Source organism: Gymnoscopelus microlampas, assembly GCF_963454915.1.
Source record: "Gymnoscopelus microlampas genome assembly, chromosome: 11".
In the NCBI taxonomy this organism is placed as follows: domain Eukaryota; kingdom Metazoa; phylum Chordata; class Actinopteri; order Myctophiformes; family Myctophidae; genus Gymnoscopelus; species Gymnoscopelus microlampas.
The window spans coordinates 40,826,217-40,845,006 of record NC_139948.1 but is presented as its reverse complement, the minus strand read 5'-3'; the positions used below and the strand labels follow the sequence as shown (position 1 = coordinate 40,845,006).

At 41.2% G+C, this 18,790-nt stretch overlaps 1 protein-coding gene across 1 annotated transcript in view; it reads left to right on the top strand.

Annotated features, from left to right (window-relative positions):
- The first annotated feature begins 324 nt into the window (after positions 1-324).
- Positions 325-18,790, top strand: part of LOC311056394 (uncharacterized protein) — a 33,595-nt gene continuing 15,129 nt past the window's right edge. Inside the window, exons 1-7 of the mRNA XM_084072967.1 lie at positions 325-384; positions 4,026-4,327; positions 5,060-5,103; positions 5,226-5,293; positions 14,707-14,842; positions 15,320-15,379; positions 15,883-16,032. Coding sequence (XP_083929093.1) covers positions 4,060-4,327; positions 5,060-5,103; positions 5,226-5,293; positions 14,707-14,842; positions 15,320-15,379; positions 15,883-16,032 — 726 coding nt within the window. The 5' untranslated portion in view covers positions 325-384; positions 4,026-4,059. The remainder of the gene's footprint in view (positions 385-4,025; positions 4,328-5,059; positions 5,104-5,225; positions 5,294-14,706; positions 14,843-15,319; positions 15,380-15,882; positions 16,033-18,790) is intronic.

The window sequence follows — 18,790 nt, the reverse complement described above, 5'->3', positions numbered from 1 at the left end:
ATTCAGGTTTTATCAAGAAGAGATTCCTCCGATCGTTTGTTGTAGGCTAGTATAGTAGTTAGGCAGTGGTGGGAAAAGTAGCCTACTGCATTTTATTTTATTTTAAGTAAAAGTATTATCATTAGAAATACGTACAAAACGTACAACTACGTACGAAAAGTAGGCTACAAAAGTATTGGTATCAAAAAGTACCGAAAGTAGACTACTCATTATGCAGAATGTCCCATAGAAAATAGCAGATCTACAAGCTCGAGAGAGAGAGACTACACGATAAAGTGTGTGATACACCCACGTGACGTCATAACGAGGAGGTCCCATAGTACAGTAGTTTCTTTCGTTTTCATTGGCGCGAGGAGGCGACTTCTGTTTGGCTATAATAACAAGGTAGGATAATAATAATAGCCTAACTGGACGAATGCTAAAGCCTATGACTCTCCCGCATTATTTTTATTTTAAGCTATATGGGCTAAACTTTGCTTATTTCGGACCCGGATTTCAAAGTTGGGATAGGCCTAATTTGGCTCGAGTCATATTTGGCACCCTCCTGTCCCTGTCGTATAGTTTGAGTCTTGAATCTGTATTTTGTTCGTCTTGGTGGTTCTGATTAAATCAATGACCAGTGCTTAAGTTTATCCTTATTGTTTCCACTTTACAGCAGCGGACAGATGTAGGAATGCACATTTAGCTGCCTACATGGATGGAAAATGTGCAGATCCGAAGCGAACTGCGTCTGTCATTTATTCTAAGCAAAATTCATATTTTGTCTTTGGCCATTATGAATGAAACAATAAACTGAGCTTCCCACTGAAAAACGATTCTCATAGGTTAAAAAGAAAACGTTTAGAAAAAGTTTCACATTCTGGTATGACAAACCATGATCAAAGTATTGCCATATAGGCCTACTTTATTAATCGAAATCTTCAGTGATAATTGTGTATAATTTGAACCGCTTGTCAGTGTCACTATTATGAGACAACAAATCGATTTGCTTTGACAAAAACTTGATCTTTATTTCATACTCAGGTAGATAGTGGCAAGTCTGGCAACATAAAGTCATGCAATATAAGCAAAATAAATTATAACTACTGACATTCACTGGCTTGTTTGTTCGTTTACTCGTTTGTTTGTTGGTTCAATCAACCAACCAACCAATCAATCAATCAATCAATCAATCAATCAATCAATCAAAACTTGAATTTGGACAAAAATACAATAATAAATACACAACAATAAAAGAGCTAAATCAACCAGAACAATAACCTAAGCAAAAAACGACAGCAATGTCAAATATTATTGCTAGATGGTCGTGTAATCTTATTTGTTTTCTGCTGCTAATCACATTTTACTAATGTTATAAAATCTTGGTAAATAGCATCCTCTGCATCTTTAGGTAGAACTGGGCTCATCAAAAATAAAATAAATAAATAGTATAGTGGAGACAAGTTTGTAATTCTCTATAGGCAATTGATTAAATTCATTTACCTTTATTTTATATTTACCCTTTTGCTATTATATTACTTTCATGTCAAAGACTTCAAAATGACTCTCATTATGCCATGGGAACAGCTTCTAAAAAGTATTCAGTCAAGGGACCCTAATATGAAAAGATGTTTAGATTGAGATTAAATTAAATTGTCTAAAGCAGTGTTTCACAACCTTTTTTGGGCTAATGCACCTTATGCAATATCCAGGCCCCTGCCCTACACACCCAATTAACATTTAAGCTTTTTTATTTTTTATTGTGTATTGTGTTTTAGAAAACATGTCATCGATTTCCAAATATCAGATTTTACTGACATGATACTACATTCAATTCAATTCAATTCAATTTTATTAAAGTGTCAAATCACAACAAGTTGTCTCAAGACACTTTACATGTAGAGAAGAGACCCAACATCCCACCCTGAGCAAGCAATTTTGCGACAGTGGCAACGAAAAACTCCCTCTTAATTCAACAGGAAGAAACGTCAGGCAGACCCTAGGCTCTAGGGCGGGGGCCTTCTGCCTCGACCGTGTTGGGGGAAAGAAGAGAGAGAGAAAGGGAGAGACAGAGGAGAGACAGAAAGAGATACAGTGCAAGCAGTAACAATAACAATAATAGCAAATATAATAGTGTAAGATACTAGCATATGATAGTATAATATAGTACAGCAATAGTGTGTATGCAGTATATAATGGAATAATATAAAAATGTTTAAGATAATATAATATGCGGTATAGTGTAGTGTAGTAGAAGTCCACGGTCGTGTCCAGGTCGTGCTCCATGGAGGGAGGCCCGGTCCGGTCCGCAGTCACAGTCTTGAGCCGCAGCTGGGGGTCCGTAGTAACAGTCCATAGGCTCCATGGAGAGGCCCAGGCCCGGTCCGCAGTCACAGTCTTGAGCCGCAGCTGGGGGTCCATAGTAATAGTCCATGGACCTGCGACGTGGGTGGTAGAAGAAACTCCGGGGAACGAGTCCCCGGTTGTAGAATTAGTGGCAGGCCTTACTAGAGCGTGAATCCGTACAGGGTTAATTACGATTGTACCAATGGGACACAAACCCACACAACCAAAGGGAGGACGGGAAGAGAGAGGACGAGGATACTACATGATACTGACCATGATACTTACATGAAACTGACCATGATACTACTGATATGATACTGACATGATACTGACGTAATAATGACCATGATACTGACCATGAAACTGGCATGATACTGACCATGATACTATATGATACTGACCATGATACTTACATGATACTTACATGATACTGACCATTCTACTACTGACATGATGCTGACCATGATGCTGACCATGATACTGACATGATTCTGACATGATACTGACCATGATACCAACATGATACTGACCATTGTGCTGGAAATCTGAATGGGGACTCAATCAAATAAAATAGACAAAATAAGGCAAAGACAACAGGTCATAGTTTAGAAGAATGAGTGATTATATATTTTTTATATCAAAAGGAGTTTCAAGACTTCAGCAGAACAGAAAATGTATTGGAAAACCACCTCGGTCAAACTCAAAGCTCACACTGACTGCCTGCGACTTATATACACATGCTACCAAATGGCTTCCCAGGCACAATGGTTTCAATATATTGTAATCCCACCTCCAACTTCCAACCGTTTGATAAACATAGATAAACACATGAAAGACTGACCTTCATTATAAATCCTTTCCATTTAATGGCAGGCCTGTCATGGCCCTGTCACAGGCCCAGTCATGTTACCATGTTACCATGTTACATGATACTTACCACGATACTGACCATGATACTGACCATGATACTACATGATACTGACCATGATACTGACCATAATACTGACATGATACTGACATGATACTGACCATGATACTACATGATACTGACCATGATACTGACCATAATACTGACATGATACTGACATGATACTGGCATGATACTGACCATGATACTACTGACATGATACTGACATGATGCTGACCATAATACTGACATGATACTGACATGATACTGACATGATGCTGACCATGATACTGACATGATACTGACATGATACTGACATGACACTGACCATGATACTGACCATGATACTGACATGATACAGACCATGATACTGACATGATACAGACCAGGATACTGATTTAATGAAAATGTGTCTATGACTATATATTAAACTGCCCCTTCTCGGTACCGCTGTACCGCCCCAGTTGAGAAACTCTAGTCTAAAGTTTATACATTTACATGATGAATAATTTATAATCATGGTATTGAAATAAATAATCAATGTCACATTGTTTGTAATCACCTCAACTGAACAAGCCCATACCTGACCATGCTGTACATCATAACCATACACATGAGGGAGCCTTTCTTTGAAGGGCCTTGTTTCACTGTGGATAATGTTGTTCATATACAATGTTTAATGTTATTTAAACTCAACCACTGATTTTCTGAAATACTGTAAATATAAATGTTAGAATGATTTGATGTCATACTAATGTTTTTAATCTAACCTTTTCTTCTGACATATTTTCAGATTGTGAATCTTTACTCCAACACCTTAACCATTGATGGCAGACCACAAAGAATGTCTATTAGATATTCTTGAGGATTTGGATGCTAGAGAATTCAAGAAATTCCAATGGCGACTGCACAACGAGGGCGTCGTTAAAAAAGCCAATTTGGACAATGCAGACAAGGAGCAAACAGTAGATGTAATGGTAGGAACATACGATGACGATGACGTTCTGGAGGTCACGAAAACGATTCTGAACAAGATACAAAGGATTGATCTAGTGCGGAAACTCCCAAACACTGGGTCAGATTCAGGATCCAAAGGTAATTTAATTTAATATTTAATTGTCATGTCATATCATATCATATCATATCATATCATATCATATCATTCCCCCCAGCTGACAGGGTCAGAATCCAAAGTTAGTTCCTGAGAAGATACAAATTATCTCAAGAGATAAAGATCTAAATCTTTTTCAGTCCCTGTTGCATGTTTTTTCCTTCATTTCTTTTTAATGGTATTGCAATTTTTACACAATGGGAGTAATTTATACTCAGCCACTGAATTAAGTACACCGCCTAGATTGTACTAAATAGTACACACACACACACACACACACACACACACACACACACGGACACACGGACACACACACACACACACGGACACGGACACGGACACACACACGGACACACACACGGACACGGAAAAACACACGGACAAACACACATGGACAAACACCTCTCAGATTTTTCATAGGGACCTATTGACTCAGTTCAAGTGAGAAATTAACACCATATTGCAAACGGGTCTACGGGCCAGGTACTAGATTAAGGAGTGGCTCTACAACTTTAGTAGTCACTGACACATTAGCCTCGATCTCCAGGCTTTTATTGTCCTTCGCGTTTTGCTCAAAAATAAGAGCCTGGACCAAGCTGTTCACATTCCTGCCATAGGAAGTGGGAATCAATCTAATATAATCCAATCTAAAAAAATGTACATCTAAACAAATAATAATTGTACCCCCCCCCCCCCCCCCCCATATTGTCTTGAAGGTCCTGGACCAGCTAAGCGGAAAACAAGCTCTGAACTAGCAGAGGTAAAGAAGTTTTTCTGTCTTGATAGAATGGCTAACACAATAATAAACAGCAGATTTTAACGTGTAGTTGCTGTATTTTGTGGCTATAGTAGGTCACTGATTTTCATAAATTTGTGGCAAAGGAACCAGCAGCACAGAAGATAGCCCAGCCCAAGGAAGCGAAACCAAAGAAGGCGATCTCCAAAAAGAAGTAAACATCCTAATAGTACTTTTTACTCCACTCTCATCCTCAATTGTAAATCGAAAAATGCAGGGCAAAGGTTTTTCCCTGACCTCTAGGGAGTGCACATTTCATCAAAGTTGTACACAGATCGGTGCAGTTATAGGTAAAAAACAGTAATCGGCATGTTATAGCGCCACCATGAGGCTGATTTGAAAATGTTCAAGTGGCATTTCTTCCTCGGCATAGTGGGAATGTGCGTGCACAATTTCATGGAAATTGCATGCTGTGTTCATGATTTGAGGCATTTTGTTCAAAACGGAGCACTCCTGCAAACTTTGGAAGTCATTTTTAGCTAATCAGGATAGAATATGAAAAATCTGAAAGACTCGTTTTGTGTAATGACTATAGACATACTGTGTTCCGATTCGCATGACGTTTGGGCAAAATCTGTAGGAGTACTGTCAAAAAATGTGTTTTGCAAAAAGCGGCCTCCTGGTGGCGCTATAACAGGCCCATGTGAAAAATTTGGGGCTGAATTGGCATCCAGGGAGTGTGTGTGCACAGTTTCGCTGCGATCAAGCCAACGGAGCCGGAGATTACCTGTTCACAGACAGACACACACACACACGGACACACAGACACACGGACACGGACACACACACACACACGGACGGACGGGACGGACGGACGGACGGACGGACGGACAGACAGGGTGCAAAACATACTCTCTCGCCATGCCTTTCGGCCTGGCTGAGACAATAAACGGTTAAAATTAAGAAGAAGCAAGCTAAACGATTGTTTGGTTCACACCATTATACGTGCATGTGCAATGAGTTTATGGGAAGAGTACTAGGCCTTCACTTTTAAAATACAGTTTTGAACCTTTGCCTTTGTGCGTTTTCCAATTGTTTTCATGAATCAAATGTTTATTGTCTCCGCCAGGCCGAAAGGCATGGCGAGAGAGTATGTTTTGCACCCTGTCCGTCCGTCCGTCCGTCCGTCCGTCCGTGTGTGTGTCCTTCTGTCTGTGAACAGCTAATCTCCGGCACCGTTGGCCCGGTCGCTGCGAAACTGGGCACACACACTCCCTGGATGCCAATTCAGAACCTCTGCCCCAAATCTTTCAGATTGGCCTGTTATAACGCCACCAGGAGGCTGATTTGTGTAAAACACATTTTTTTATACTACTCCTACAGATTTTGTCCAAACATCACACAAATCGATGCACAGTATCTAGTCATATGATCAACACGGATCTGTCCGATTTCCCATATTCCATCCTGATTGGCTAAGGTTGGCTTCCAAAGTTTGCAAGATTGGTCTGTTTTGAACAAAATGCCTCAAATCATGCACGCAGCTTTCACTTTCCATACAATTTCACACGCACATTCCCACTATGCCGAGGAAGAAATGCCACCCTTTTCACATTGACCTGTTATAGCGCCACCAGCAGGTCTAATTTAGCAAAATACATTTTTGGAACAAAATGCCTCAAATCATGAATGCAGTGTCCGATTGCCGTGAAAGGCCTAAGAATAAATGCCACCCTTTTCACATTGGCCTATTATAGCGCCACCAGGAGGCCACAATAACTTACCTGACCTGGCGGAGACCTGTGCTCCGAGGAGCACTTTTTCTAGTTTGTCATGATTCATTGCGTCGCTGGTTGGCTTGATTCTAGGTTTAAACTCTTTATATTATAATAAGGATTTTCTGAAACGTCTGTCTATGGACTAAACAAATGGGAAATGATCTTCCGGTGCCAGAGTCAAAAAGTGGTTGGTCACTGAGATCAAATCCAAGGTCAAGTGAAACAAAATAATAGCAATTTGTGAAGGTAGAGAGTGCTAATCAGCATCCACATGCAAAACATACTTTTTATTCATATTTTACATTTTCGAAATTTGTGCTATATGGTGAATTACAGATTTCAGACTTCACTTTGTTGATCGTGAAGTAATGTCCAGATGGAGCATCCAATAATCGAGTGGTTAAGGCACATACTGTATACCACACAGGCTTTGATGCCTGACAGCGAGTCCCCAGTTCAACTCCGGGGCCTTCTTTGCTGACCGTTTGCTACGTGTCACTCACTGACTCTCTCTCCCTGTTTCCTGACTCTCTCTGCAGCCACAGTACTGTCAAGACACAGAAGATAGCCCAGCCCAAGGAAGCGAAACCAGAGAAGGCGATCTCCAAAAAGAAGTAAACATCCTAATAGTACTTTTTACTCCACTCTCATCCTCAATTGTACCTATGTTTAATAGTGTGTACAACCAGTGTAGCTAATGCATTATGTCTGTCTGAAACACTGTAAAATAGACTCTACAGACCGTAAATGAAGCCTATTTTTCAACGATTTCAAATCCGCCATCTTTATATATATCCGGTCCGAATATGCAAATAAGAAACCGGAAATTAATTAATGCTATTGGTTGGGACCAGAGCGGGGTTGGGGAATGAATGCTATTGGTTGCTTAGTTTGTCAATCAAATCATCACAATGTAGCCACGCCCCTCCTACAGCATACCCTACATTATCATACATTTTAGAATAAATGGGACCATAATTTACCAAAACGCATATCATGGTGATTGAAAGAAGACTTTAAACTAGCGACTGGAAGCGTATAGTATTTATAACAATGTCTATTAAAGTAATTCAATCAAGTGTAAAGTTTGGCAAAAACCCATCTGCTTGAATGGTGCCTTTCGCTGAAGCACACTTCCATTCAATGGAGGGTTAACCACATGTTTTTTCCTGTACGGATTTCCAACGAGAAACACATTGATGTCCTAATTGTTGTATAAGCTAGCAAACTGTAAAACAGCATAATAATGAAATGGTTCACAAGTTGACCTATATTCAAATAAAAGCATGCTAAACACGAGGCCCCTTGTAAAACAATGTTATATGCTCCTGTAAAAGTAAAATGTTTTATGTTTTACTCACATTATCATGGAGAAAATTCACTATCCACAATCCTAAAGTGTAGAAGCAATGTCTGATTGGTAGAGCTTGTGTTACCAGATCCCAATTGAACTTCATTGTTGAAAATCAATAAACGCCAACTACAATATTTTAACGCTTAACAATATAAACGTAATATTAAACGGTTAAAATTAAGAAGAAGCAAGCTAAACGATTGTTTGGTTCACACCATTGTACATGCATGTGCAATGAGTTTATGGGAAGAGTACCAAAACCTAGTTCCTTCACAGTTTTGAACCTTTGCCTTTTTGAGTTTTCCAATTGTTTTCATGAATCAAATGTTTTATTGTCATGATTCAGCTGGTTGGCTTGATTCTAGGTTTAAACTCTTTATATTATAATAAGGATTTTCTGAAACGTCTGTCTATGGAGTAACTGTTTCCTGACTCTCTCTCCAGCCACAGTACTGTCAAGACCCCCTCCACCCCCTTCAAAAAAAGTCCAGATAGTGTCTGTAATTACAAATCAGAACCCTATAACCAAATTGACAATGTCTAACTTTGTAGCTAAGTGAAAGGCTCTTTATTGTACTAATTACATGACAGTGGCAGTGACAATCATTAATGTAGCTCTACTAATAACATTCAGTGATAAATTAAATAATCTCATATCAATTGTATATGTTGTGTAAACCTTGTACTCTTTAGTTCACATATAATAAGAGACGGAGAGCGTGTGTTTACGTTGACTGTTTACTAGAAGGTTAGCCAGGCAGTACCTTAAGTGTGCAACATACAAACATGTCCGTGTAGCAACACGAGCCAATACCTTACAGGACATCTTCCCCTTTTAGTAAGAAACATCTCCCAGTCCCTTAATAACAAAACATCATTTTTTCTCAAGTATTACACCACAACAGGCATCCAGTATTTGCATAACATTTTCAAACAATAAATCTCAACCAAACTCTTGTCTTGCATTTCTTACTGAAATTATGAACACATGCAAATCACATCATCTTACTTTTCTCTTTTTTTTTTTCATTTTTTTTTTCATGAACAGTCATTCACCCCCCCCCAGTCTCTCACATATCCAGTCTAACTGGAGGACGTGACACTCTGCCAGAGGAGGTCACATAGGGCACTTTGGTGTTATCAGAATGTCTGTCATTTCTAATGTCACTGGCACTTTGAGCTGGTTGTTGGTATGTGTGTGTCTCTGAGTTACCTTGTTCCACGGTTGGCTCAGGTACCTCAGGTGTTGTTGTCTGTGGAGCAGGTTGCTGAAGAGTGCGCAGGTGAGCACGATTTCTCCTCAACTGTCCTTCGTCCGTCTGTACGATGTATGACCTGGGCGTTGTCGCCTGCTGTATGACAGTCCCTCCTCTGTTTTCTTTGGGGAGCGACACATTTTGGCCACACTACAGCGTAGGTAAGGGACGGGCTCCGTGACGCAGATTGTAGCGACGTTGTTGATCCTCTTTTGCCTGCATCTCCGACTTCCTGAAGTCTCTGATGTTTGGCCAGCGAGGGAGTAGAGTCTTTGGGAGTTGTGGTATGTTGGAGCGAATCTGTCTCCCCATGAGGAGTTGTGCAGGGGAATAACCGCTCTCCAGGGGCGTGGCGCGGTACGCCAACAGCGCCTTTGCCTTGTCGCCCCCTCCTTTCCACAGTCCTTTCACTGTAGCCACGGCCCGCTCAGCCTCTCCGTTTGCCTGCGGATACCGTGGACTGCTGGTCACATGGGTGAAACCATACTCAATAGCAAAGTTCTGGAAGGGTAACCCACTGTATTGGGGCCCATTGTCCGAAACCAGGGTCTGTGGGGTCCCGTTACGGCTGAATACGTCCTTCAGTGCAGCCACGACTGTCTCAGCTGAAGCTACTTTAAGATGGGCAACCTCTATGTAGCGTGAGAAAAAGTCCACAATCACAATATAAGTCTTTTTCTCCCAGAAGAACAAGTCTGTAGCGACCCGCTGCCAGGGCCTTTCTTGCACTGGTGTCGGGACCAAGGGCTCTCTGCGTTCTGCCCTGTGTTGTGAACATGTGTCACACTTTTCCACCAGCTGGTTGATGTGTACCGACAGTCCGGGCCACCAGACTGACTGGCGTGCTCTTGCTCTGCACTTGACAACTCCTTGATGTCCAGCGTGCAGGTCATTAAGCACCTCCTGTCTGCTGCATTGGGAAATCACGATCCTTTGACCACGCAGCAGTAGCTCACCAGGCAGTGTGAGGTTCTCTCTTTCTGGCCAGTATGCCCCCAACTCCGGTGGGAGGTCATGCTTCTCAGGCCAACCTGTCTTGCAGTATCTGATGAGCTTTGCACAGACAGGGTCAACACTCTGTTTCTCCTGTATGCTCCTCAGCCTAGCTTCCGTGGCTGGGAGGCTTTGTACAACTGCATCCACAAACACTTTGACTTCTGTTTCCCTGTCCATTTCTTCTTGTGTGAATGTGTGACTGACAGGAGCTCTCGACAATGTGTCTGCTGTGATCAAGCGCTTACCGGGCACATGTACAATATCGTATGTGAATCTCATCAGTCTCAGCCGAAACCTCAGAACTCTGGGTGGGAGCTCATCTAGTGCTTTGTTACTCAGCAATGGCACTAGTGGCTTATGATCAGTTTCTAGCCTGAATCTGACCCCCAGAAGGTAGGATGACAACCGCTCAAATGCCCATGTGGCTGCCTACGCCTCCTTCTCTATTTGGGCATAATTCTTCTCTGGGCTTGACAGGCTCCTAGAGATGAACACGACCGGCTTCCATAATCCATCTGTCTGTTGCTGCGTCAGAACGCCTCCGATACCGTAGGACGAGGCATCAGCCGATACGCACGTCTCTGCTGTAGGTGAGTACGGGGCTAACACCCGCGGGAAATTAACTCTGCTTTCAGTCTCTGAAAAGCTTCTTTTTGTGGGGCTTCCAAGACCCATTCATTCTTCCCGCACAACAGGTCTTTGATTGGGCGAGTGTACGAGGCCAGATGAGGTAAGAACTTGCCTATATATTGGGCCATCCCCATCAGTCTTTTCACTCCTTCGACGTCGGTAGGCTCAGGCATTTCCAAGATTGCTCTGACCTTAGCTGGATCCGGGGCCACTCCGTCTGCTGTGATGCGGTAGTCTGGGAGGGTTAGCGTCGGAGCTTGGACAGCAGGGGCGCGGCCACTGCGTTGTGATTCAAATCAACAGCCAATGAAGAAAAGGGGGCGGGATCCACATGCAGTGGGTGATGCATCTAAATAGGATCGACGGGAAGCAATTTCCCCTTGAGAAATTTCGGCCGCCATTGTTGTGTACTGCTGTTTGCCTCTCGTCGGACTTTTTAGACGAGTTGCACAGCTCTCAGACCGGTAAGAGGCGTGTCCGCTCAGATTCAGAGCGTGACGTACATCCCGCCCAGAAATACCAGGGCTGTGGCCCAGAAGTTCCTCGCCAGAGCTGGCGAAAACTTCTGGGAACTCAGATTAGTGATGCGGTGACCCAGGAACATTATGCTGTTTTTTGCAAACTCACATTTTTCACTGTTCAGTGTCAGGCCTTCTGCCTGCAGTGTCTTTAGGACCCTGTGCAATCTCTCATTATGCTCCTGTATGTCCTTTCCATACACCAGTATGTCGTCAGCATGACACTGGACACCTGTACAGCCTTCTAACATCTGTGACATACGGCGTTGAAAATGCTCTGGGGCCGATGAAATCCCAAACGGGAGGCGATTGAATGCATACCGCCCGAACGGGGTGATGAAGGTTGTGAGTAGCTTGCTTTCCTCTGACAGCGGGATTTGCCAGAAGCCAGCAGTAGCATCCAACTTTGTGAATATCTTCGCCCCTTCAAGCATGGCAAGTGTCTCATCCACAGCTGGGAGGATGAGTCTCTCTCTTCTGACATATTTGTTCAAAGGTGTCATATCTACACACAGCCGTATTTTCCCTTTTGGCTTGGGAACCACGACTATGCCTGCGCACCATGGTGTGGGTCGTGTCACTTTAGAAATCACCTCCATCTTCTCCATGCGCTCCAGTTCTGCTCTCACTGTCTCTCGCAGGGGCAAGGGCACACGACGTGGAGTTGACAGGGCGTATGGGACAGCATCGGGCTCCAACTCAATTTTGTAGGGCTCGTTTAGCTTCCCTAAGCCTGAGAATACTTTGGGGTATTGAACCTTGACATCCTCTTGCTGGGCTGCAACTGTGTGTAGCCGCTTTATGAGTCCAAGCGCCTCTATTGCAGGAAGGCCTTGGAGGGGCCTGGTTAGTTCTTCAACAACATAGATTATTTGTGCTGTTGTTCTCTTCCTAATGGTCAGCTCACCACCGAAGCAGCCTTTTGTATTTAACTTGTATTTTCCTGGTCCATACAGTACTTTATGTGGTGGCTGTAGATTTCCATGTTTTTCAACGGAGTGCATGCTGCTAGGCACCGCTGTGACCTGGGCACCTGTATCCAGCTTGAATATGGCCTCCTGTCCATTCAGCTCTAACAGTTCCAGCCATTCATCTTCAGGTTCCTCTAGGTTCACTACGTTCAGGAACGCAAAGTCCTCCTCTTCATCTTGAGAAGTCTCTGTGTGCGCCAGTGTGATGTCATGGACCCCTTTTCCTGTTCTGCATGTCTTTGCAAAGTGTCCTTTTTTATGACACACTCTACATTCAGCTTCACGGGCAGGGCATTCCTTCCACATATGTTTTTTAACATTTCCACATCTGCCACATCCAGGAGACTGTGTGTCATTTTTGTATTGTTGTGCTTTCTGCCATTTATTTTTTTGTATGGCCTCCACATGTGCAGCTGCCTGCTGCTCAGTGCCTCTTAAGACGGGCTGTTGTTTCTTTATTGCTGCACTCTGCTTCACTTTAGTCATTGCCTTTTCCAAAGTTAAATCTGCATCCATTTGCAGGTTTTCTGATAGCTTGGCATCTCTTATACCTACTACAATTCTGTCCCTTATCAAGTCTTCTCTTAGGGTTCCAAACTGACAATGTTCAGCAAGTGTGTGTACAGCAGTGATAAAGGATTCAACATTCTCACCCGGTTCTTGGTTCCGTCTGTTGAAACATGCTCTTTCAAATATGACGTTCCTCTTACTGACACAATGTGCGTTGAAAGCGTCCTTGACGTCCTTGTATTTCTTTTTCTGTTCCTCTGTGAGCGGCAAAACACTTAATATGTCTTCGGCGTCGTCTCCCGCCGCATACATGAAGGCATTTACTTGGAATTCTTCTGACTGTTTATCCAAACCCGACGCTATTCTATAGCGTTCAAATCGCTTCATCCATCTCGGCCAGTCATTAATGTTATTGAAGTCGAACCTGCCTGGCGGAGCCAGCTGTGGCAGCGACGGCAGCAGGGCTGCTTCGTCTCCCATTCTGTCGTCTTTCTTGTCGTCTCTTTTTTTTCTTTTTTTTTTCTTTTTTTTTTTCTTTAAGTTCGTCTTCTTACTAAGTTATCCGAGCTTCTGACACCATGTTGTGTAAACCTTGTACACTTTAGTTCACATATAATAAGAGACGGAGAGCGTGTGTTTACGTTGACTGTTTACTAAGGAAGGTTAGCCAGGCAGTACCGTAAGTGTGCAACATACAAACATGTCCGTGTAGCAACACGAGCCAATACCTTACAGGACAGTATAGGCCCCTGAATCGAATCACACTTTTATCATATTGTGGCAAAATATATGATATAAATAAATCATTATCTGAAGAATCAATATGGTATTGTGTGAAGTGGGTGATTCACACCCCTATAGAAGTAGCCCTGACCCAAAATATGTTTTAGTAGTTTAGTTATGTTTTGTGTGGTTTAATCGTTTCATTTTAGTTACGTTTAGGCATGGCTTTATGTATTTATTTACCTATAGTTGAAGTTAAGTAGATGAGGTTTCATCTACTTAAACATGATCTTTAATGCATACCAGCATTTTTATTATAGATATTGTTTATGTTTTTGTTTTTCAGAACTGCTCCCGAGGGCTCAAATAAAAAACTACAGCCAAATACTTCACGGGCCAAACCCCCATCTACACTCCTGAAAAAGAAGAACTTCAAAATAAAAACATGGGGCTTTGTTCCCTCCAACCCCACCAAAAAAAGGAAAGTCCAGATTGTGTCTGTAATTGCAAATCATAACATTATTACCAAATCGACAGTGTCTAACATTGCTAGCTAAGTGAAAGGCTCTTTATCCTCCTATCCTCCTATAATTTGACAAACCTCTGTGGTGGTGAGACCAAAACTGTGTGCCCGGCTCTCCTCAGTGGCTGGAGCAATTGATCTGAATTTGCACTCAGCCATTGACCATTACCATCTGCACGGAACTGCGAACGGGACGTGTGAACCCCCCCCACCCATGCCTAAACTTAAGTTTTAGTTAAGTTTAGGCATGGCTTTATGTATTTACCTTTAGTTCAAGTTAAGTAGATGAGGTTTCATCTACTTAAACATGATCTTTAATGCATACCAGCATTTCTGTTATAGATATTGTTTATGTTTTTGTTTTTCAGAACTGCTCCCGAGGGCTCACATAAAAAACTACAGCCAAATACTTCACCGGCCAAACCCCCATCTACACTCCTGAAAAAGAAGAACATCAAAATAAAAACAGAGGGCTTCGTTACACTACAGGGCCGAATAACCTCTGTAAGTCTAATATATAAGTGACTCAACTACTATCTTCATTTAAGTTTTGTAAAGCCAATTTAAAAAGTCCACACAGTAATATTGAATTCGACCCTTTTATCGATTCATAAGGCAAATAAAAAGTAAGAACTGCTATCTGATCAAGGTGTGTAATGGAATTTCAGTAAATGCATTTTGAATTGTTTCAACCTATGAAACTGCTAAAGTTCCACTTCAATAAGGACATCTTATGCAAAATTGCATGCTTAAAACACAAATGGCATGCACTATAGTTTGAGTATTTCTTTTGACAGTGTTTTTTTTATTTACCACTGTTCTAAGAGTTTTCTGAAAAACTCACTGAAATCTAAAATGACACAGATGCTTCCCCGGTTTTAATGGGTTACGTCTCTTTTTATTTGATAAAATCACATGAGATCAAATGTTACAGATATGTTAAACGGTTCACTTCTCAATTTCTTTTAAAATCCCTTTCAGATGACTATCCAGGAGAAGATTGATGAACAGGGACCTTATCCCCTGCAAAAACTGAAATTGGTATAATTAGGTCATAATACTAGTGTTTAAAGGAGTAGTTCACCCAAAAAATGACTTATTTTCTATCAATTACACAACCCATGAAGCAATCTCCATGAATTCAATGCTTCATGGGATGTGTAATTGATAGAAAATAAGTAATCTTTTACCACAATGCTATCAGCTCTTTAAATATCTGCATGTCAAAGCTTATAAATAAATAGGTTAGTACATTGTTTTATAGAAGTGCAGAACTCCACCAATGCCTAAATATTTCAATAAATCATAGATGTGTTCGAAAAGGAAACTTGAAACTTGTGACACTGGAGCATGACTTTTCACACCAAATTTGATGCCAATATTGTACTATTATTTTGAGATATGTGGGTCACAGTCAGACATACAGACAGATGAACAGACGGGGGTAGACACATAAATTCATTGGCTGAGTTACACTAACAAATGTGTGGCCAACATTTAAATATGTATGTTTCTCCTTTTGAAGTTTGTTTGTCTTTTTGCAGGATGGGGTAGAGGGGGAGGTTGCATTGTGGAGAGAGGCCGCCCAGCCAAATGCAGCTGAGGGGATGAGCGTAAAAATATCCCATCTCAAACGGGAACTCCATCCACGTTATGGACAGACATTTAATTCCACCAGGGTCACCAACTTTGAGGTAAATAATACATTATACATTATTACACATTATTTGTATTGGCCCATTAGTATAGGGCCAATCAGTGATAAACATAAATAAATGGGTGACCTCACCACCAAAAATAAAGAAATGGAATGTATTAAAATGTTTTAACCATTAACAGATGTACTATTCAAGGAGACTAAAACAGGTATATTTTCATATAGACGATACAATGTACAATATTACCAATAATTACATTCTTGGCCATTTCAACTTTGCATAGTAAATAAAATAAGGGCATATTGTGTGATTACATAAAAACAGTGTATAAAATAATAAAGAAGTAAAAAAAAAAAACGGTAATAAAATATAAAATATACTAAGTTATATTACAGGTTAGGTATTAGTAGTAGTTATAAGTAATGCGTGAATGAGCATAGACTAGTATATAGTATACAATTTAGAATTGCATCTTCCCTGGGTCTGAGAATATACAGCTTAGAATCACACCTTCCTTGGTTATTGATGTAGAATATTATATATATGTTGCAACCACAAATGAAAACTATACAGAATGTAGAATAATGTTATGAAGCCTTTTAAGTGTTTCATAATGCATTATACATACCATCATAATGCATTATAGACCTGACTTTTTTTTGGTTGGTTGGTTATCCACTTATATCCACAAGGAAGAGAACTCCACAAAGATCATTTATCATGTTAAATTTTAAATATGTTCCAGTAAAATGCTAATTCTGCTAATTATTTTGTTTCATTACTTAAATTTTCACTTTATCCTGTATATACTGTATAATTTATCTCTCCTGCGCTATAGGGAGACGGGGAGACCCCTGTTACTGGACAAACACACTATAGCAATGATTGCTAACACTTATTTTAACAAAAAATATATCACTTACACCACCTTTAACATCATGAACCCAGCATCCTTATTCTGGGGGCGAACATTCGGCGAACATAGCCGATTTACAAGCTCACAACGCATTGCTTTACATGTGTAGATCGTCTATTTTCGCTGAAGAGATTTGGTGTAGTGGGAAAAAAGGAGGTGGCCTAGTATAGACCCCTGATGGGCAGTAACCTTTTGTTCACAGCCATGCTGGTTCTCTGTGAATTACCTGTGAATTACTGCCCGCTACCCGTGAATTACGGATAAGGGAGCTGGCACTGTCCCTGGCCTAAATGGTATCTTGCGGCCGCTATACCCGCTATTCATTATGCCGACTCCGTTATTTGCGCCTGGAGGTTTGCCTGTGGTCGTGTTGTTGCATTATCCCCCAAATTGCTATTTTGCCCACACACGTTTGGGAAAGCACACAGCGGAATCTAAAACCACCTGCAATGCCACATTTTGTTTGGTAGAGCGTACCCCTGCAATGGACATGTCGGGAACATTCAAAAGCTCCCTCTCTCCTAAATCTCAACGAATCTCTGTGATTCTAATTTTCTTTAATCAGCGGAAGTGACTGTATAAATTCCTTGTGTCAATTGTCTTTATATAAGATGATAGTCTATTGCTGCACACAATGCAATGCAATGCTCTCCATATTCACACTTCAGTTTTATTCATCGATTACGCAGGAAATAATGAACTGATTACAATAATATAAAATTATCTCTATTCAGTAACATGTAGGTCAGGGATGGGCAACTGCCACATGCGGCCCTCACTGTCACTCAATGCGGCCCTTGGCCATTTAAAAAAATATATCATTTTTTCACGTTAAATATGTTAATACAAACAGAATTATTTTGTTTTGCTCTTTTGAAATCACAAAGAAAAACAAAGTAATCTAAACATATCCGAAATGGTGAACTATTGTCTTCAGCTCTTCCAAACATGCAACTTTCCATGATCCATTTTAATTACAACAGTCCAGCGGTAGAGCGCGCTCTCGTTTATTTTAATAGAAGCCTTATTGTGTTCTGGTGTTCATTTTTGTATATTTTTAAGCCAAGGTTACAGCAATACTCTGAAAGGCATACTCAGGAATGTGAAGTTTTGTTTACCAGTACAGCTGTAGTAAGTTGATAGAAGCATTACTAAATGCTAAATAAAAACAAAGTTACAACGAATAATAATTGTTAATATCCCTTATTTATCACATATGTGACTATTATGGGCTTTTTGGTACTACTGGCGAGAGTGCCGATAAACAACGTGGCCCCCCAGAGTGAGCGTGTCAATTTAGTGTCCCTCACGATCTACAAAGTTGCCCACCCCTGATGTAGGTGATACTTATGTCTATCAAATATGGCTTTATTGAAAGGCAATCAAAGGCTAGAGCCTATGAAATAAACTTCGGGACGGGTGTATGGTGTCCAATGTTACGGTGCCTCAGTGCGGTAGCAGAGTTTATGTCGAAACATGAGCAGTGTTGCCAGATTTTGCGAGAGGAATAAGCAACCAGGTCTATGAAAACAAATGTCAGCTTTTAAACAATGTGCATATTTGTATAGTAGCCGATCTACAAGCTCACAGCAGCAACCCACAACTAACATTATTTACAAGCAACTTTACAGAAAAACAAGCCCACCATGGCTTATAATAAGCAGTCCTGGCAACACTGGCAGAAAGGGAGAGAGTGCAAAAAGATTGCATTGGGGATAATTGGTTTCGCAGTCTTCTCTTAAAGGCAATGGCATCTGGCACGGTGATTGGTTTTATTATTGTACGCCCAAACCACACATGCATAATGTAACAGGTAGTGCAGGTGTTTTGCGGATAAGGCTGATGTCCCAAAATGGAAACTTTAGCATGGGAACGCCC